Genomic DNA, 20,608 nt, shown 5'->3' with positions numbered 1-20,608 from the left:
GCCAACAGCCCATGCAGGGCTCTACGCCTGGCTGGGCCGCGTCTGCGACACAAGGTGACAAAACACAAATAAAACGACACCAGCTTAGTTTTGACTTGGTTCCTCTACATGTGAAGCGCAGACAGACCCCAGAGGCAAAGCAGCCCTTTGCCATGTTAATCTGGTGTGGTTCAAAGCATGAAGAGCTGCTCCCCTTGGCGTTTCCAGCAGGTGCCTTGGGTTCGGAGGGAACAGAGGGCTGGGCTGACAAGCCCCAGAGTGGGGCCCAAGGGGGAAACCCCCACCGCAGGCCCACGGCAGCCACAGCCTCCAGGCCCGACTCCAGCAAGGCAGGGGAAACCCAAGCCCTGTTCTGCAGAATTGCATCAGCCCCAATGACATCACCCTCAATGACATCACTACATGATGTCACGCACCCGGGAGGCCAGTGCCTGTGTGTTTTGTGGGCGGCGAAGGCCGGGTCAGCAGGAGACCTCGCCCAGGCCCACGCCACGCTCCCCACCCCGCAGGCCCGGCTGCCGCAAGGCCCGGCGGGAAGGCGGTGGCGCGCAGTGCGCAGGCGCAGGGCCGTACCACGGCGGGCGGGGGGCGGCGCGGGGCAGCCCACACAAAGGCGGCGGGGGGGGGAGCAGCGCGCATGCGCCCTGTGCGCCTCCCCGGCAGCCAGGCGGGTCCCGGCCGGGCGGAGGCCGCGGCGGAGCCGGGGGCTCGCGTAGATGTGCAGCCCGGGGCGGGCGCCGCCTGGGCCGGCCCCGGCGGGGGACCTGCCGCCCGAGTGGGAGACGGACGACGAGCGTATGGCTTTTCTCTTCTCGGCTTTCAAGCAGAGCCGCGAGGTGAACAGCACCGAGTGGGACAGCAAGATGGCCTTCTGGGTCGGGCTGGTGCTGGCCCGCGGCCGCCGCCGGGGCGTCGTGCGTACCTGCCTGCGGGAGCTGCAGCACGGCTTCGAGCGGCGCGGCAGCCTCCCGCTGGGCCTCGGCACCGTCCTCCGGGAGCTCCTCAGGTACCGCCGGCGGTGGCGGGGGGGGGCCTGGGCCTGGCAGCCCTCCCGCTGCGGGGGCTGGGGGCAGGCGAGGCCTCGGGGGGGCCCTGTGAGGGAGGGGAGGCCTGAGGAGGGGTGGCTGCCGAAGGCGGGGGGTGTGAGGGAGCTTTGCGCCATGGATGCGGGATAAGGAGAGCTCCATGTGTGCATGGCAGGGGGGGAGCTCTGGGGGTGCAGGGGGCCGGGGGGGAAGGCCTGGTGCCGGGCTTGGGGAGGTGGCGGCCTGCGCTGGCGGTGGGAGAGCGTGAGGGGGGTTTGTGGCGGTGCCAGGCCTTGCAGAGGAGAGGAGAGCAGAGCACCGAGGGAATAGGGGGTTACCTTTTGCGGGGGGAATTTGGGAGCCCTGTGCAAGGTAAAGCGTGGACAGGAGCCAGAGGCGCTCACAGGAGGTGTGGGAGGGCAGCGGGGAGCGCGGGGATCCCAAGGGAATACTGTGCTGCGGGAGCTTTGTGTTAAATTTTGTTCCCTGAAATGCTATGGTTGTTGCGACGACCCAGTGGTGTGTGCTGTAGGGCATGTGGGGATGTGGTGTGCTGGTGTTTGCAGCCAGGGGTTTTGTGTTGTGAAATTAGAGCTTGGGGCTGATGCCCTGAAAAGATTCAAGAACAGCAGGAGCTAGCTGAGACTGTCTGTAAAATCTCTAGATCTGAGAAAAGCCATCTTTGCAATTGAATGCACGATTGAAGTGTCACAGGATAGTTGAGGTCAGAAGGCACCTCTGGAGATAATCTAGTCCAAACCCCTGCTGAAACAGGTTCTCCTAGAGCAGGTTGCACAGAATCACATCCCGGGTGGGTTTTCAGTACCTCCACAGAAGGAGACTGAAGTGTCCACCTGTCTCCTCTAAAAACTGACTCTCTTGATTTCTGTGTGCTGTGCCTCAGCAGTTTCATGTCAGAAAACTGGGAGACTTGTGAAACTGGAAAAATAGTAAACAAAAGACCTGTGGGAGGAGGTGGAGATCCCTGTGCCATTTCAATACCCAGTTGTAATACATCAAATTGTAGCTAGAAGCTGGTCTTAGAAAACGCCTTTAGGACTGTGGATGCACAAAGCCTAGATTATAGTTTCAGTTAATAATTCTTCATGCTGGCGTTCTTGCTTACTGCCAGTGAAAAAGTTTAGACTGACCGTATTCAGTTGTGCGTGCATGTCTTTTCTCTAGACGTGGCAAGCTGCAGAGGGAGTCAGACTTCATGGCCAGTGTAGACAGCAGCTGGATCTCCTGGGGTGTGGGAGTCTTCATTCTGAAGCCCCTGAAGTGGACTCTCTCCAGTGTGCTGGGTGACAGTAAAATCCCTGAGGAAGAGGAAGTTCTGATTTATGTGGAGCTGCTTCAGGTGAGTGTTGTTGAGAGCTTTCTCAAAATTATGCATCTCCAGAAAAACCGTGAGTCATTTAATATGCTAGCAAGGAAGGGTCAGGGTTGAAGACGCCTTCAATTGTACCCCTTAGGTGTTTAAAAGCCTGTAGAGAGATGGATGGAATAACTCACGGATAAGAAGTAGTATATCTACAGATGTTCCTTGAAACTAACGTCATGACTTTTCACTGACTTCCAAGAAATGGGAGAGGCAGGCTTGCTTGCTTGCCTGGGAGGGCAAGTAGTATGCTGTGAAACCGCTGTAAATCTCAGGTTTGAGTTTGTGCAAGTGTAGTATGGAAGAGAAACTTGCAGGCTGAGTGCCATCTGTTGTAGGGAGAAACGGGTGGCGTAGAAGTCACTGTCTTGTCAGTCCAGCGTATCATCGAGCAGCACTTGCATGTGCATTATTAAAGGCTACTTTCACTCCAGGGCACTTGCTTTCAGCTTGCCTTTTCAGATGTGATTAGAACTGCCCTTGGATCCTGTCAAAGACCCTTTTCTTTGGCATGTTGTTAGTGGTAGGCTTGTGGGTTGCATTGTGAATTCACGTAATTCATTGTTGCTCAGTCTGACTTGGATGGTGCAGTGCTGGCTGTCGGGACCTTGGGGTCCTGTCTGTGTTATTCTGTGACTGTTAAAATTAGCACCAAGACTTGCTGCTGTTGCATGCAGGTGGTGCCTAAATGACTGGAACTGGCAGAAGTGCAAGAACCCTTTAGATGTGTTCCTTTATTTGTAGTTACTCTGACATCAGACGGTGTCTCCCCTCTGCAGTGGGCATTCCACAGCCCTTTCAAGAGGGTGTGCGCACGGGGGAGGAGAGAAACTTCTTCAAAACGCTGCCTGGAAAACCACAAGCCTTGATGGGGAATCGGGGGGTGGATGGAAAGAGTTGTTTCTGTAGTCTCAAGTGGACCATAATCCTCACCTGAAATGGGGAAGGCTTTTCTTTTTCCCTTGCCTGCACACACGTGGTGCAAAATGACTTGGTGCACGCAATTACGGTGTGGAGTAAGGAAAAGCTTTTATTGGGTTTAAACTTGGGGCAGAGGGGAGGTGGATTTCAAGAAGTGCAGAGGAAGCCAACCTGCTGCCTGTGTAGTTCCTATGTTGTTCCATGATGTTTCTACAGGGAATGTGAATAGTGTAGTTTTGGTTCTCCTGGAAAACCGTGCTATTTTTCATTCCATTAACGGTGATATTTTTTAAAGCGTTGTAATTGCTTTTGAATGTTAACGTACAACTCATTCTGAAAGTCTGTCTAGACAAAAACAATGCGTCTTTAACTTTTCACCATCAGCGTGTGGGAGGAAGCAGGTGTGGACTTGGCAGCTGTTGTGAGAGAAGGAAGAGTGCTGTGTAAACTAATAGACAGCTCTGTTCCTTCCCTTCAGGAGAAGGCAGAGGAAGTTTATCGCCTGTATCAGAACTCTGCGCTTTCTTCTCACCCGGTTGTTGCCCTCTCTGAGCTGCGTTCCCTCTGTGCCAATGTTTGTCCAGATGAAAGGACGTTCTACTTGCTGCTTCTCCAGCTGCAAAAGGAAAAGAGGGTCACGATCCTGGAACAGAATGGAGAGAAGGTACAGGGTAAAGGTGACTGCTTTTGGGTGGTATAATCCCTGTCTTGCATTTCGTCTGGCTGGAAAGAATACTTTATTGGCTAAACATAGGTGTTCTTTGTTTGGAAAAGTAAAATCTATGCACTCCAACATTGTGATTTGGTTATAGGTGAGATTCAATCCTCCTTCGTGCATAACAGGTTCTTTAAACATTTGCAATATTGCCTGAGTAATTTAACAGCTAGAAAATTGGCAGATGCTGTCGTTGTCTACCTGCAGGTTGACTGTTTCCAGCTACCCAAATTAAAGTCACTCCACACCACTGGAATCAGCGTTCCACTTTCTGTGGAAAGGTTCTCCTGTCTGTCAGTAACTACGGAGATGCAGGCGCTGTCATCTCTAAGATGGCAGGTTTCCCTGTAGTGTTCTGCACTGTACAGTTCACTACTGAGGTACTCGGAAGTGTGACATTGCCATGCACTGTTCAGAGCACCAGGACAGCTTTAAATCTTTAGGGTGTCCTGTTAAGGCTTTCTGTTTTCATGCTGATGTTACTTGATCCTGTCTAGTTTAATATTAGACTATATGGTGACTGGTACGTCCTCATGGCTCTATGACGAGGTTAAAACTGGGGGTGTAAAAGCATCTTTTCTTTCCATCAGAGTGAAAGTATTTCTACAGCAGGCGTAGGTTCTGGAGACAAGGGGCTTGAGCATGTGGTTCTCTTTCTTTAGATCGTGAAGTTTGCCCGAGGTCTTCATGCCAAAGTCTCCCCAATGAACGATGTGGACATTGGAGTCTATCAGTTGATGCAAAGCGAACAGCTGCTGTCACAGAAGGTGGAGTCCCTTTCCCAGGAAGCAGAGAAGTAATTTGGGGAAGGGTGGTGGGAAGAGTGTCTGTGTAATGTAGATCTTTGTATTCCTGTGACATAGTTAGAACGAAGCTGTTCTCTGAAAGCACGAGTTATTCTTTCCTGTTCAGTAAACATAGTAGCCACAGTCATGTGGTAGGGCAGGTTTTCCAGTCTTTGTTTCCTGTCCCTGTGAAAACAACGGGCAGCGAATGGATGTCAGAAGTTTTCGCAGAGATTTGGAATGCATTCAAGGACTGCTTCAGAGAAGCAGCAATGGCTTAAGGGTGGTTGTATCAAAAATGCATCGTTACTCGGTCACCTCTGCGGCAGAGCAACGTAGTGAGGATAGTTGCTGATTTGTAAAATAACTACTGCTTGCAAAGGAATAAGCTGCTTTTCCTTCTTGCATCTGTACAGGTGTAAAGAGGATGCCCGGAGTGCTTGTAGAGCTGGGAAAAAGCAATTGGTAAGTATTGTTCTATTTGGAAGGAACTACAAGCTAAGTGTCTTGGAGCTGGTCCCTAACTGCAGATGATGACCAGGGCTAGACATGGTATTCTTAATCTTGCATGTGTTGAAGTGGTGTTCCTGAGGCCAAGGGTCTCCTTAAGGTGAAAATAAGAATATATTTGTCCAGAGTGAAAAATGGAATTATCTAGCTCTTAAAACCAGCTCTGGGGTGTGTTTTTGTACCTTGCTGCAGAGGAATTGCTATATTTATTTATTTTTTTTTTTTTACACTTTCTTGGAGTGCTGCCTGGTTTGTGATCCAAGTCTGTGTAATGTCTCCAGGCCCTGAGATGCTTGAAGTCCAAAAGAAGGACGGAAAGGCGCATTGAAGAGCTTCATTCCAAGCTGGATGCCGTGCAGGGGATCTTGGATCGTATATATGCCTCCCAGACTGACCAGATGGTAGCGTGTTAATTTTGTCCATCTCGCTTTAGCCTCACTCTTCTCATCTGTGCCGCTTTACCTGCTTGTCAGAGCTCTTGCCTGTGGGGTGCGAGCTGGCTGGTAGGACTTTATTCTCTGCTCTAGGAAACAGAATTGTTTTTGTTATTGTTGGGATATCGCTCTGAATAAACCTGCTTTTGTGGTTCGGTTTTCTGCTTGGATGTTAATGTTTCTCTGAGGGTCCTGCTTGGAAAACAGGTCTTCAGAGAAGGTTACGCTGCCTGTTTTTTGTTCTTAGCACTGTGCATCTCAAGGTTTTTTTTTAATTTTATTTTTTGTTTAAAGGTATTTAACGCCTATCAAGCTGGTGTGGGAGCTCTGAAACTGTCTATGAAGGATGTTACTGTGGAGAAGGCGGAGAACCTGGTGGATCAGATACAAGAGGTACTGAAATAAGAGCACATCTACATGAACAAGCAAGTGGTGTGTAGATGTACACAGCAAGCTTGCCCAGCTCTTAATGCTGAGGCTTCTGGCGCTGTTTGGTTCCTGTTCCATATGTCACCGGAGCAAACAGACATGATCTTTTTAGATCGGCAAGGAGAGGTCTTCAGATGACTGGCTGCATGTGGTTTTATGTATTTGCATTTATTGCTGGCTAGTAGTCACAACTTATGTTAAACGTGTGTATTTCACGCGTTCTTTTGGTTAGCAATGTTGTGCAAGCACGCAACTTTCCTAGGGAATGTTGAGCAAGGTCTGTTCATACCTTTAGAAGCTGGAATGCAACTATGTGCATAAAAACAGGCTCTTAAAACTGCCAAACCCGTGATCTTCTGTAATTCGGTAAGGGAAAGGAGAGGAATTTATTTTGAATGAATTGAAATGAAGAGAGCAATCTGTCTGCACAAGCTGGTGTAAAAAACAGAAAAGGATTACTTTTTTAGCAGCTTCAGCCTGGTGTACTTAAACAGTGACTTCAACTAGTGAGAAGCTATCTGTAAAATTTCATAGCGGAGATGTATTGGTCTTCAGCTTCCTTATTTTAATAGCCTAAGCCACCGTATAAGCTCGTTACTTAGAGGAAAAAGCTAAAATTAGCAGGGTTATTTTTTTCCACTATGAAATTCTGTTTCAGGTTAGATCCTCAAACATGCTACTTGGTCTTGTAGCACTTCTGATAAATCTTCCATGTTACTGCTTCCACTAGTGAAAAAGCTGTCATGTTGGGAGTCTCTTTTGCAGTAGTACCTGCTGTCTTTAAGTCAACTTCTGATTTTTTTTGGTTGGTTTGTGTTTTTTATTTTTTGTTATTTCTAATTTTGACACAGGTGGCTACAGTAAGACATAAGATTAATTTATATTCTGTATCAAACGCTGTGTATTTTTCCTCAGCTTTGTGATACTCAAGATGAAGTAGCCCAGACTCTGGCTGGAGTGGGGGTCAATGGTCTAGGTATGTTTGGGGGTTTTCATCCTTCTCTTTTTTTTTTTTTTTTTTTTTTTTTTTTTTTTTTTTGCCACTTCTGGCCCTTTGTGCTGCTATCCCTTCCCTGCTCCCTCCCCACACGTGTCTAGCCCTCCTTCCTGGGAGGATAAGCACTTACTGAAATACCGAGGCTGTTGCTGCTGGTGCCTTGAGAGGGAATGAGGACTGACAAGGGTGGGTTTCTTTGACAGCGGGTTGCAGGGGAATCGGCATTTGTGCATCTCCAAATCCTTGTAGTCTCTTAAGTGTTGGTGGGTTTCAGTTCAGAGTTGTGCAGTGTTGATTTAAATCTGTTTTTAGAATGGCTGCCACTTTGTTTTTTAAGTGATGATCTCTTTCCTCTGACCTGTGTGTTGCTGCAGCTTGTTCGTCTCTGCTGAAATGTTTTCTTGCCCTTAGATGCCTCAGCACAAGCACTTCTAAAGGAGTAGCTTCTTCCTGAGATCAGGACTGAATTTTCACTGTTAGAAGCAGCACAGGGAGTTCCTTATTGTTATGAGTAATGATGGATGGGAGTAATAATACCTCGCTTAAACTGGGATCTCACTCTGTGCTGCAAAGACACTACTTAACTCTGCTGGGAACTGAATGTTTTCTTTAATCAGCAGAGACGGACGCTGAGGAACTTGAGAAGGAGCTGGACAGTCTCCTCCAGGACTCGACTAAGGAGCCTGTAGATCTGCCTCCTGTTCCCCAGAAGGTGCTGGATCTACCTATTTCTGATGCTGAGCTTGAAGCTGAATTGGAAAAGCTCTCTGTTTCTGATGGAGGTATGGATGTCAGCAAGTAGCGTTAGCTGGCTGCTATTACGGTCTATGACAGCCTTGTAAAATGAGGGATGTCTAGCAGAACTCAAGTCTGAACCGGAATTTTTCCCAATTCCAGTTACACAGTTGAAAGCAAGCTCTCCTGGTATCCCTGCCAGGTGCTCAGTAGCATTGTCTGTCACTACCAGACTCTGTCTTGAGAGAACTTCCCTCTGTGCTAGAAATCCTGCCTGGGCTTTCTGCCATGGGGTATAGGAAAGTTGAAGGCCCTATGAGGGAGCTAGTGCGTGGACTAATTATTTTTTGTTGTCGTTAAACCAAGCCTGTACAAAGCCAGCCAGTGTTTTTTATCTCTTCTGTTAACGGTGATAAAGTAGACCATCAGTTTCATGCCTGTTGCTGCCAAGCACACAGCATCTTCTCTGTTCTGTGCTTACTATGTCTTGTGTGTTATGGGTATGACGTCTGCTTAAACTAGTACTAAACTAGTCTTGATTTAGTAACAGTGAGTGACCAGAGCTTACGGGCTTGAACTGCATGCTGAGCTTCCCCTAGACCTGTCGGGGACGGGGGTAGATTTCATCAACAGATTCCTGAAAGGAAAATTAAACAATGTCAGAGGACTGTCCATACATTTTTCTTCCTATTTGGGCAGCTGATACTGTCAGGTTTCACAGCAGGAGAACACTCGGTGTCCCCTCTCAAACCTGAAGCGTGGGTTTCTGAGAGAATTCGATTGAATATTGAAGCACTGAGGTGCTCTGAAGCTGTATTTGTTAGTTACGGACGTGGTTGATCTAGTCCCTCTTACTGATGAAAACTGATCTCTCTCTGTTGCAATTTTCTTTTAGATTTGGCACAAAAGACTCCCTCTGCTTCCCCTGAACCCAAAACAGCTCTGGGACTGAATCTCTAAAGACCCAACAGAATCCTGTTGCTGCAGTTTGAGAAGTTGTCTTAAAGTCCCTTAACTAATGACTAGAACTTCTGGCGAGAGGGGTAACACTCCTCTGTTCTTCATGGATATCACTTTGCTCAGCAACAGGATCTCCTGCCGTGACAATCCACTCTGGAACTGGCCCCCAGCTGGTGTTTGTCATCTGTGCCAACATCTGCACTGGTCTCAGTTTGACTTGTGATCCCAAGTCACTCTGCGACATCCAGTCTTCCCTTCTGGGAATGCAATTCACTATTCTGCCCAGTGAAGATGAACTCTTCTGTGTCCATAACAGTGCTCGTTTTGGTTTGGGCTTTTTTCCTTTGCTGTGGCTGATGTTGAGTACCTGAATTGCAGCAGTATTGCAGTTGCTCAACATTTGGCTGTTTGTGTGGTTGTTTAAAACACTTGGCACCTAACTTATGTCAAGGACGGTACTTATCTGCAAGAAGCTTAAACACCTGTTGGTAGTTCTATCCCTCCCTGTCTGTATTTTGCACGGTCGTGGACAACTAGACACTGTAACTGTTAAATTGTAGGAGATTTTGTTGTTGCTCTAGGGGGCAGCAATTGCAAGCACAAGACAAAAATAATTCCTCTTTCTGTAAAGACTCTTAAGGCCTTAAAAGGGAGACCTGCAAAAGATTTTAAATGAAGGAGTTTCTTACACTGCCTGTTGTGACAGAGGCTTGTGGTCACTATAAATACAGTTTTCTGCTTGCCCTTACTTGAAGCCTGAGCTGTTCGCTATTTTTCTATCTTCCCTGTTTGCAGAACTTCTTCGGGAGCTGCAGGGTGATTTGCTTTGAGCTCCCCTATTGTGCGATTGGAGGTGGGAGGAGAAGGGATGCATCGTTTTCCCTTTCCGAGAGGACAGTTTCATATAACAGCCCGGACGTTCCCTTCAGTCCTGATGTTGCAATTCCACAAGATTATGGGTTATTAGAAAGCCCCAAAACAAAACCCTGTAAATGTTTCTAATGAAAAAAAGAAAAACTGAGCACAGCAACTGAAGGTGTGTTTTAGAGGCTGTCTTCACCCATCAGAAGTGAAATCGTCATCTTTTGCAGGTCACTTTTTTATTATGGGTATGCACATGGAAGAGCAGAAAGCCCGATACTGAACATGAATAAATTTAATTCTTTCAGGAGGGGAATGTGCTGTTAACTGGGCTTTCTGCACACAGAGCCTGTGCGTGGCGGGGGAGTGACTAGCTACGTGGTGGTGTGTAACCAGTCCTCCCCTCCCTGACTTGGAATGTATTCCTGTCACCATTTCTGCGCTGCCTCTTGTACCAAGCTCCATTGCTCGAGCTATGTGGATGGCAGCTTGGGTGAATGGTAAACTAGGGCTGGAGCTCCCGTGTCCTGTTCATTATTGAAGACCCAGCTTTTAGCCCCAGAGGACAGAGGAAGAAGTTACAGGTGTCACCAGGGTGTTGTGTTGGCTCTGGCTTCATTGTCGCTTTGTTCCAGAGCGCAGGCTCCTGCCAGAGAAGGTGTGCTGTCGCCAGCTAGCAGTTTACCCAGGCTGCACACGGAATTGTGTAAAATGACTTGGAGCTCTGTATTCCTTTCCTTTGTAAGTAAACGGGAGAAAAACCACTGTCTTCTCTGCCTACGTGTAATAAAGGGGAGGGGAGGAACCGGAGTCCCTTGTGGTGCCTCTTTTTCTTTCCCTGTGCCACAGATCACTGCCATATCCGTGCTGTTCCAGCCGTGCTTCTGCATTTATAAAGCTTGCCTGCTGAAAGTAAATGGGCGGATTCCTGGGCTGCTTTGTCGAAAACCAAACTGAGTATCTGCTGTACCAGACTTTGATTTCTCCGAGTCTTCACTCTGTGTTTAAAAAAAAGCCCAACAGTGACGTTTAACCTTTTAAAGTTGTCTTTTACCAAGTAGCCTGTGCCGGATTTTGGGTTGTACAGCCTTAATTTTCTGAGTAGCGTTTTGGAAAGGCTTGTTTCTTTTTCTTTCCTTCAGCTTGTCTTATCTTTCCACTTCTTTTTTTGTCGTTGTGCCTCTCACAAACATGCAGTTTCAAGGCTGGCACAGAACACCGTCCTTTGCCTCACCCACCTTGCTGTGGAGGAAACTGCTGCGCTAGGAAGTCAGTTCTAACGGACCCCTTGGTTTTGTACTGAACCTTTTTCGTAAGCCTTTTTCGGGGACAGTTTTTATCCAGCTCCTTTTTCTGATTGTAATTAAGCAGCACAGCCGAGGAGACTGGTGCTGTTTTTTTCCTCTGAAGACAATGCCTCTAAATGAGTAACCTGGCGTATAAACTGCTCAAAACAAATTACTCCTACTTCCCTCTGATACTAAGATGCCTGAAGTAAGCTTTGAATTTGCAGGCAGTCAAGCCTGTTTCCTTTGGCAAGAGGTTTGATCTGAACTGGCGTGCTGAGCCCTGGAGAGCTACTGTGGGGTTTTTGTGGTTTTTTGTTTTTTTGTGGGGTGTGGTGTTTTGTGTTTTTTTTTTTTTTTTTTTTTTTTTTGCAGGGCTCAGGTTTTGCTTACAGCCAGTATCACTGGATTTTTTTAAAATTCATCTGACAACCCCTTGCCTTCTCCCCTGCTATCAGAACTTGTACCTTCTCTGGAAGTAAGGTGCAAAGTGATTCCTGTAGGAATAAACGCTCTCCTGTGGTTCTGTAACGCATCGGACTGAGACAGCCGTTCTGGAAGAGACATGGAAGAGTTAAACCCAAGCAGCTGCTGCTTTATTTGAAGTGGCTTGTAATTTTCTTCCTTTGATGCAGAGTGAGGAATGTAATCAAGATGGCTGAATAGAGAATTTTAAGTATATTTTGGTGAGACAGCAGGGAAGGGAAATAGAGGGCAGTTTCTTGCTGGGTGAGGAAATTAAATATAAAAACCTAGAGCTGAATTGCCACTAAACTGGTATCTTATCATATTTGAGTGCTGTTTAAAATAGTACTTAACTTGATTCTCAGAAAAAATAGCAGCTGCTTATGTGAGGAAACAGCAACTGTTTAGTAATATAATGCAATAGAACGGTTTTCTCAGTCGAGAAGATTGCATCTAGCAGGCAGGAGGCGTTAATCTGTGAACATGAGTAACTGCCAGTATTTCGTTTGAGTAATTGCGTTTTGTTTGCCGATGACAGCGGGGTTAACAGTCCTTTCTTCATTAGGTGAATGCCGAGATGCACAGAAATTGGATCGTACGTTGGATCCCTTCCCATCCTGTCTTCCCCCCGCCAACCCAGCTTTGAATGTTTGCTTCAGTGTAAGTTGTGTGCAAGGGCGAGATCCTTTCTTAAGACGTTTTTCAGCTCCTAAGGAGGAGGCAGGCTTCCTTTTATCTCGAGGAATGATTTCCTGGAACGCGTCCTGGCTTCGCGTGTGCGACCTAAGCGTGCCGTGAGCTCCTGTTCCAAGCCCCTGCCATGATTTTAATGCTGTGTGACAGATCACCTGCCGTCGCCGCTCTCTTTGAGAGCAGTGAGAGCATCATCCTCTTTGCGTTTTGCAACTTAAAAATCTTCGTGCTGGGTCTAGGGAACGTGAGAAAAACGCCTGTTAGGGCACAGAGGACAATGCATCTGCAGGCGTCCTTGCGTGGTTTAGTGCACTGCCAGGGTCCTGGGGTGTCTGGGCAGTCGGGTGGCCCTTCTTTTCTTCTGGTGATGTTCTGGTCAGGAGGAAGGGAGCTGGCCTAACGCAGAAGACCCCAGGGAGGGTGCAGAGCCGTGAGCCGGCTCTTGGTGCCATCCAGCTGCTCTGCCTGGCGTAGGCACTTGGCAGGAGCAGGCTGCCGACGGTGGAACTAATGAGGCTTAATTAAACAAAGCCTTTAGAAGTAAATGCTGTGACATGCTGGCAACAAGTTTCTTTAACCTATCACAAAGCAAGTGTGCTGTTTACTTTAGGAGTCAGCTTCTTGGTGCTGTATCTCTGAGAGAATAATTGTGCTCAGGTTTGAAAGTTGCTCTTGGGCAGTTCCTGCTCTAGCTGGGTTGATGCAAAGCCTGGGTCGCAGGGTCAGGTTAATTAAATCTCAGTGTAGCTGAGCTGGTTCTGTATAGATTGGCTGCTGCTTTCTTCAGAAGTGGTATGTGTGACAGGCAAAGGCACAAGTGGCCATGATACACTACAGCAACTACAGGTGTAATGAGTGAATTAATGCTGAGCTGCCTGGTCGTTTTCTCAGTTTGACTTGGAAAGTGTTTGCTGCTCTTTCCCACCTCGGCCAGTATACCAGCAAGGCGTTTCTCAAAAGCAGGTCCCCGTTTAAGCAGCTGTTACAGAGCCAGCTCTTGAGGAAACTTTGCTTCCTAAAGGATTTTTCTGACATGTCTTCATCAAAGGAGCCTTTTTGCTTACAGAGTGGCTTTAGTTACGAAGTGATGGACTCCAAGTGCTTCCAAGGCTAAACTGTGCCTTAGTAGATCAGACCTGGTTCCTAATACTGTGGTGTTTTCCCCACGATGTAAGAGGGGGGAGTCTTGGGGTGAGAGTCAGTCTGGAGTGAGAGCCCCCGGCTGTGCCCCCACCTTCGGCACGGCAGGCTGGGGCTGTCCGGCTCTGCTCGGCCCCCGTGCGAGGGGGGGAGCTGTTCTGAGTTTTTGGAGGCACGGTTGGTAAGAGTTGCGAGGAGACCTCTTTGGAGGTGACGGCTGTTTGCTGACAGGGCTGGGTGCTGTGCTGGAACGGTATCTTGATTTTTCCTGTTAATGTTTTTAGCTGCTAGTCGATCGCTGAGGTGACAGCTAATGTGGAATTAGCTAGGAGTTAAAGAACAGTGAATTTGAAAGAGAAGCTACCTTAGACTGCTTCGCTAAAAGTACCTTTATTCAGGATAAAAACTTGTCAAAGTGGTGTTCGGTATCCTCTTTGGTTCTACATGTAACCTCTACTGAAAGCCTGAAAACTGTGCTTTGTCTGGCAATGTCAGAAAGCAAAACTTCAAGATTTGTGCAAGCTTTTCATTTTTGTGTGTATGTTACCTTTTTTCTTTCTCTTTTTTTTTTTTTTCTTTTTTTTGTTTTTTTTTTCCTCTGTGTGGACACAAAGGAATTTTGCAGTGGAAAGTGAATGCCATTTTTGCAGCACTTGCAGCTGGGCGGCTCGGGACAGGGGGGAGGAACTGGTTTAGGGTCATATGTTTGAGCCGTGACTCAGTGCCTGTGCGGTGAAGTGTCTTTTATTCAGAGATCAAGCACGCTAAATTTCCTTGCTGATCTGCATTGAAGACCCTGAAATCCCACTCGAATGTTTGTTGTTTCACCCTTTCCATCCTATCGCCTAATTCCCAAGCGACTTACCCTGTCAGCTGCAGTCTTCCAGTGCCACGTTCTTCTTGGCTGACAGAGGATGGACCTGGTGAGTGGGGGACCTGGTGTGTGGGCAGAGACAGACCTCACCTGTGTGAAATCCAGAGGCAATTAGCAAGAGGGAAGAGCAGAGAGCAGAGCAGCCTGTTTTATGAGCAGAGAGGGTCCGTCCGCAAGAGCAGAGAGAGCTCGGATTCCCTCTTGCATCTGGCAGCAAGTCGCAGCCTGGCCGCTGCAGAAGGGATTGACTGGGATTCTGTAGCGGGCGCGGATCAACAAGGGATGAAGAGCTGCCGAGAGAGGAAGGCTTGCAGCAAAGCCTTCCCAGCTCGCTCGAGTGCCGGAGGTGAGTGCCAGCTCTTTCATGAGCAGCAGGCTGCGGAGAAAGAAAAGTGGGGTGGGAGGCGAGAGGGGAAGAAACGAAACGCCACGCTGTCAGGAGGAGACTTGGAAAGGGACGAGAGCTTCGAGCAGTTTTCCTTGTGCTGGGTTGCCTGGCTGGGTACGAGAGCTGGGAGGACTGCAGCTGGTGCTTCCGAGATGTCAGCGGAGCCGTGAAAAGGGGGTTTGGATGCTGGTGGAGTCTTGGAACAGCTGTGAAACCTCTCAAGGGACTGGAACAAAGGGCAACCCATGGATGGTTTTTACTCCTCCGCAGAAGGAGGTGGGCAGGGTGGGATCAACGACACCAGCAGTAGGAAGAGCTGGGCAGAGGAAGGCAACTCAGAGTTGTTCTTCCGTGTGGTGACAGCTGCCTTACTTTTCCTTCTCATCCTCTCCACGCTCCTGGGCAACACCCTGGTGTGTGTGGCTGTGGTCAAGTTCAGACACTTGCGCTCTAAGGTCACCAATTTCTTCGTTATCTCCTTGGCAGTGTCCGACCTCTTTGTGGCTCTACTGGTGATGCCCTGGAAGGCTGCCACCGAGGTGGCGGGCTTCTGGCCCTTTGGGGCTTTCTGTGATGTTTGGGTGGCTTTTGATATCATGTGCTCCACAGCCTCCATCCTCAACTTGTGCATCATCAGCGTGGACCGTTACTGGGCCATTTCCAATCCCTTCCGCTATCAGAGGCAGATGACACAGCACGTGGCTTTTGTCATGATCGGAGTGGCTTGGCTACTGTCCCTCTTGATTTCTTTCATCCCTGTGCAGCTGAAGTGGCACAAGGATCGTGAGCGACTTAGCCTGCGGGAGCCAGGTTTGAACGTCACCAGGGAGGAGGAGAACTGTGATTCCAGCCTCAACAGGACTTACGCCATCTCGTCGTCTCTCATTAGCTTCTACATCCCTGTTGCCATCATGATTGTGACGTACACTCGCATCTTCCGCATTGCTCGGCGGCAGATCCGCAGGATCTCCTCCCTGGAGAGGGCGGTGGAACATGCCCAGAATTGCCACAGCAACGACTGCCCTCACGAGGCCTCCCTGAAGAACTCCTTCAAGAGGGAGACCAAGGTCCTCAAGACCCTTTCCATCATCATGGGCATCTTTGTCTTCTGCTGGCTGCCCTTCTTTGTGCTCAACTGCATGGTGCCCTTCTGTAGTGCTGACCTCCATGAGCCAGGAGAGCTACCTTGTGTCAGCGAGGTGGTCTTCAACACCTTCGTCTGGTTCGGGTGGGCCAACTCTTCTCTCAATCCGATCATCTACGCCTTCAATGCAGAATTCCGGAGAGCTTTTGCAACCATCTTGGGCTGTGGCTGCCTTTGCCCCAGCAATGCAGTGGAGACAGTGAACTTCAGCAACCAGCTGGTCTCCTACCACCATGACACCACCTATCAGAAGGAAGTGGTGACCCTCAGCTGCCCCCAGCTCCTTCCCCATGCTGTTCTGCCCATGGAAAACAACGAGGTGTCCTTTGACCGTGTTTCTCAGGTCTCCAAGCCCACTCGCAACACCTGCCCTGTGGATGCCTTGCCTGCCGCCATGCACCAGGAGTGTGAAACGACCGTCTCGCTGGAGAAGATCACACCTTTCACCAGCAATGCGTTCGATTGAGGCAGGGTTGGGAAAAGGGTGGCGGGATGGTCCCGAGGAGAGACGGAGGCTGGCACAATATTGCCCATTTCTGGAGGAGATTGAGGGTGATGTGGCTATTGCACGCTCTGTCTGGGCAGGAGTTTGTATGCAATAGCCAGAGTGATTTTCCACGTGGCTGAAGGGGTTCAGATCCGTGGGTTTGTAACATTCTGTTTCAGACTCAGCCCTGGCGGGCAGTTGAGATCTGTGTCGCTGCTCTCTCTAGTTGACCCATGGGAAAACGCTTTTCACAAAAGATGACAGTGGAAGGGCTGGAATTCCACGTTCCTTGTGACTTCAGCTGGGAAAGCAGAGACTTACGTGGTCTGCGGAGCCTCTCCGTAGTCAGCGAAGCGGAAGCACGGCTGTGCTGGTGGAGAGAGAGGCTGCTTTTGCCACTGCCTGTGTCTAACAGGCCATCAACCCGCGCCTGCTAAATGGACACAAGCCAAATGCAACTGCTTACTTGGTGATAACTGCTGCTGGCGTAACGAGATAATCCTGCCCTGTGCTCAGCGGGATGGTGCTGTGCTGGGTAGCAGCCTTTAGCTAGGGAAACCCACTAGGAAGGAGGCAATGGCCTTGCTGGGAGAACTCGTAGGCTCACCTCTGTCTCTTTGTTGCTCAGGCAAATGATCCTGCAGGTCTGAACAGGTAAGCAGCCACCTTCCCTGGAGCCCGAGGCTGTGCTTGGTAGCAGCTTGTCTGGAGCGTGTTGGATTCCGGGAAGGATTCGCACGCTGAAGGTCTGCTCCGGCCCCTGGAGCCAGAGCCAGCCTCTCTCAGCTGGGCCGGGCGCAGCTGAGGGCTGAGCTGAGCAAGGTGAGCTGTGCTTTAGCCCCAGGATGCCGGGCCGTTTGCTTGGAGCCTTCCGGAACGAGGGCGCCTGAGCAACGAGAGCAGAGGAGAAAAATCAGATGTTAAAGAAAGAACGTTTGTTGGTTTGGTTTCTGCGCCTCTGCCACATCTTCCGTCAGTCAGGTCCTCCTTTCCCTCAACTCTTTCTTCCCCCTTTCACTTTGTTCTCCCTCTGATTCCCTTCCTCCCCCATTTCATTAAGGATCCTCCCCTTGCTGTCTCATTTCAATAATAACGGCTTCTGTGGCAGTGCTCTTTGCTCACCTGTACTCTTTAATTAGCCTCTCCTGTGTGTATGGGAGCTTGTGTCTGGTTAGCTGGGGGGGGAAACGGCAAGTGCACGGCCCCCAGGGTCTCCCTGCCAGCTCCGACACGGCCCCCAGGGTCTCCCTGCCAGCTCCGACACGGTTGACTTAAGAAAGGCGTTTTGATCGGTGCCTGGTTAAACGCCGCAGCAGCGAGCGGCACATCCACGTCGTCTTGAATCCGAGACATCTTTAGCTCTCTGGCACGGCAGAAAAGCCTCCTCCCCTCCCCAGCAAACGTTAACAAAGAGAAAAATCAGGTGGTGATAATTGCAGAGTAACGGTAATTATTAAATAGAGCCAAATTATAGTCGAGTTCCAGCATCAGCAGTGTGGGAGGGGAGCAGAGCTCACCAGATCTCAAAGGTCGATGCTTGCTTAGAAAAATCGAAGCGCTGATAAGACTCAACCTCATGTAGAACCATCTCCGCGTGCGGCAGCGGTGGCTGGCAGGACCGAGACAGTCCTGGGGTTTTTCAGCTCTGGGAGGTCGGCACAGCCTAACTTAGGGAAGGAGTTGTTGTTCTGACACAGGGACAATGCCCTGGCGCGTTTCTAGGAGGCCCAACGTGACTGACTTCATTCGAACGTTGCTGCAGTATATATGTATACATAAAATAATTTCCCACAGCCGAAGCAGGATGTTGTAGAGCGTGTGGCATGGTTGTGCTTTACTTGAGGACTCCTGGCTTGGTGGTGAGCGGGAGTCAAGAGTACCCAGCTTTTCTCAAAGCAGCACTGTCCTGGCCCCCCTGTTTTTGAAGAGTTTACTGATACTTGTGGCAAAATTTCGGGGCTCAATCCCCGAGACTGGAGAGAAACGAGTAGCTCCGTGTATCGCTGTGATTATGGTGAGTTGCAGGGTGAACCCGCAAAAGAAAGACGGCAGAGAGGGTGATGTGATCCATTTTTTTTTTTTTTTTTTTTTTTTTTTTTTTTTGGTCCACTTATTGTCTGCGTTTAACTTGTGTTGGGGACCATGGCACGGTGGGGGCTCTCACGGTGCAGTATCCCAGCTCCCTCCGGTTGGGCATCCCACCTGCCTGGCCGGTCTCGTGGGTGGCCGACACCTTCCTGGCATTGACAGCGGAAGAGACGAGGTGGTGACAATGAGCTAAACCAAAAACTTCCAGGTTCCAGCACCGGCCTTGGCACATTACAGACGTTCCTGTGGTCAGTCTGGGAAAGGGACACCGGTTCCAAACTGGTGGAGCTCGAGCTTGCTTTGGCAAAAATGCACCTTGTTTATCTGCTTTTAGAACAGTTGTTGTTTTTTGTTTTGTTTTTTTTTCTTCCCCCCCGCCTCCCCATCCTAAGTTCATACAGCATACTGCTACATCCCTGCTGGTATTTCAGGGATGAGTGAAATTAATGTAAAATTAACGTGAGTCAGGACCAGTGTGTGTTTGCCGTTCCTGCCCTGTAATCCCAGGTGAGCCAGTTCACTTTCTGGAGCTCTGGTTTTGCTGTGGGTGAACAGGGAGCAGCAGCATCTGTTCACGCTGCAGCCAGGTTGTAAAAATAAGTGGGTTGGGGTTTTTTTTGGGCTGTCAGCACTGAGCAGCCTAGGTAAGAATAAAAGGAGTAAAAAGGAGCTCAAATCCAATTCGATGTGAGCTGGATTGTGGAGTGAGGTTACAAACTGGCATCTTTAACGCTCTGGGTGTCCCTTTGCTGCTGTGGAGGTGCTGGGGGTCCAACTTTATCTCATTAGGGGCCTGGCTACATGAAGAGAGAAATCATTAACTAGGAAGAAGTATCCAGGACCCATCAGGTATAACTCCAGCATCCCAAACCACTCACTAAGCCTGGATGCACAGGGACTAGGGGGAAAAGAGCATTAAAGTCTCAATTTAATGGAAATTGGAGGCTGCTGGTGAGAGAGAAGGAGCAGCAGCTGGCAGCCGGTCCTGAGAGCTCAGGGCTGTGCTGTGACCTGGAGGTGAGCTGTTTGGGGGGGCCGGGACTTGGCTCCCAACCTGGGGAAGCGCGTGTTTGGGGAGGGAGGACCCAAATGGCCACCTCTGTCCCCAGCACGGGGGGCTGAGCTGCCATGGACCCGTCTCACTGCTTCACCAGCACTGCTGTGCTTCGCCTGCTCCCGTAGCTCCCCCTCTGCTCCCCCTCTGCTCCCCAACCCTGTGTAGACAAAAATCCCGTTTGCCCGAGCCCTGTCGGTCTCCCAGCTCCCTCCGCAGGCTCTGGGCTCCTTGGAGCTCTGCAGGATTCTTCCTCTTTTCCTCTCCCCACCACGTAGTTCCCGCCGTGATGATGAACACCGAGCACCCCAGATATTTATTGCCGTTACCAGACACAGCAGGCTCCCCCAAACTGCTGCTGGGGTCTGCCGTGGAGAGCAAGGTCTGTGCTCCATCCCTGCTCACAGCGAAAGGCCAGCAGTGCTGTAAGGGGGGCTCTGTGCCTCCCAGGGCTGCGGGGTGCAGGTGTGGGTCGGTGGCACCGCGTGCCCTGATCCTGGATTGCAGCAGAAGTAGCTCCTGCTCTGCTGGTCCTGCCTTCAAGACTGGTTATCTCAGCCTGGCTCTAGCCAAAAAGGGGAGCAGGGCTTTTGTGCCTCAAGCCGAGGCTGGAATCTGTGCCTCCCTGCTCGTATCCATGGGGGCTGGGAAAAGGATGCTGTCTTACTCTGTGCAATCACAAAATCGATGCACGCTTTAATCACTGACCTGGGGAAGGCAGGAAAACTCTGGAAATTGGCCTGGGGCAGGCAGGAAAACTCCGGGAATTAACTGTGTGCGGGCAGTTGGCGCAGCTGCTGCAGCAGGTGGATGCGGAGTGGTGCCCGCTGCTCCTGCCCCAGCTGGGCTGCCAGAGGGCAGCTGGGGGGGTGGCGTGGGGCAGGGGGCGGCTGTTGCCCTCGGAGGGATTTTGTTTCAGGTTTAGGAGGAATGGATTTAGCAGAGCAAGGGGGGGAACGGCGCGGGACGCAGGGGGGGAGTGGGATGTGGCTGGTGTAGGTTGCCGTCTTGCCTGAGTTTTGCTTCCAAATTGGAAACATCAGCTGCTCCTCTGGCAGGAGGAGGCCAGGGTTGGTCTGCAAGGAAAGCAGCTCCGGGCAGGGGCCGGGACTGGCTGAGGGTCTCCAGATGCTCGGAGGAGGCTGGCAGAAGCTCTTGCGAAATGACAGGCCTGATTTTCTTAATCTATATGGTAATTCTAAGCAATCAGGCAGCTGAAGGGGGAGAGGCAGCAGA

The 20,608-nt window shown here is 50.0% G+C and overlaps 2 protein-coding genes across 3 annotated transcripts; both read left to right on the top strand.

Annotated features, from left to right (window-relative positions):
- Positions 1-628: 628 nt before the first annotated feature.
- On the top strand, positions 629-10,563 carry CHMP7 (charged multivesicular body protein 7). Of its 2 annotated transcripts, none has more exons than XM_056363084.1 (10): positions 629-1,006; positions 2,211-2,385; positions 3,806-3,991; positions 4,705-4,838; positions 5,244-5,292; positions 5,619-5,738; positions 6,066-6,164; positions 7,116-7,176; positions 7,815-7,979; positions 8,828-10,563. In XM_056363084.1, the coding sequence occupies exons 1-10, from the start codon at positions 717-719 to the stop codon at positions 8,890-8,892; spliced, it is 1,344 nt and encodes a 447-aa protein (XP_056219059.1). In that variant the 5' UTR covers positions 629-716; the 3' UTR covers positions 8,893-10,563. The 2 variants fall into 2 exon arrangements, with proteins under 2 accessions (XP_056219059.1, XP_056219060.1); XM_056363085.1 differs by having other exon boundaries at positions 630-1,006; positions 7,818-7,979.
- Positions 10,564-10,659: 96 nt separating this feature from the next.
- Positions 10,660-18,934, top strand: LOC130160515 (D(1) dopamine receptor-like). Its single transcript, XM_056363083.1, has one exon. The coding sequence runs from the start codon at positions 14,845-14,847 to the stop codon at positions 16,207-16,209; it is 1,365 nt and encodes a 454-aa protein (XP_056219058.1). The 5' UTR covers positions 10,660-14,844; the 3' UTR covers positions 16,210-18,934.
- The last annotated feature ends 1,674 nt before the right edge of the window (positions 18,935-20,608 follow it).

Source organism: Falco biarmicus, chromosome 18 (genome assembly GCF_023638135.1).
Source record: "Falco biarmicus isolate bFalBia1 chromosome 18, bFalBia1.pri, whole genome shotgun sequence".
Lineage (NCBI taxonomy): Eukaryota > Metazoa > Chordata > Aves > Falconiformes > Falconidae > Falco > Falco biarmicus.
The sequence above is the reverse complement of the archived record's forward strand: the minus strand, read 5'-3'. Positions and strand labels throughout refer to the sequence as shown.

Excerpts from the sequence above, each read along its gene's own strand:
- CHMP7 (XM_056363084.1), top strand. The coding sequence starts at position 717 with ATGTGCAGCCCGGGGCGGGCGCCGCCTGGGCCGGCCCCGGCGGGGGAC. Across the intron at positions 4,839-5,243 it reads CTTTCCCAGGAAGCAGAGAA|GTGTAAAGAGGATGCCCGGA; the intron begins GTAATTTGGGGA and ends GCATCTGTACAG. Across the intron at positions 5,739-6,065 it reads CCTCCCAGACTGACCAGATG|GTATTTAACGCCTATCAAGC; the intron begins GTAGCGTGTTAA and ends TTTTGTTTAAAG.
- LOC130160515 (XM_056363083.1), top strand. The coding sequence starts at position 14,845 with ATGGATGGTTTTTACTCCTCCGCAGAAGGAGGTGGGCAGGGTGGGATC.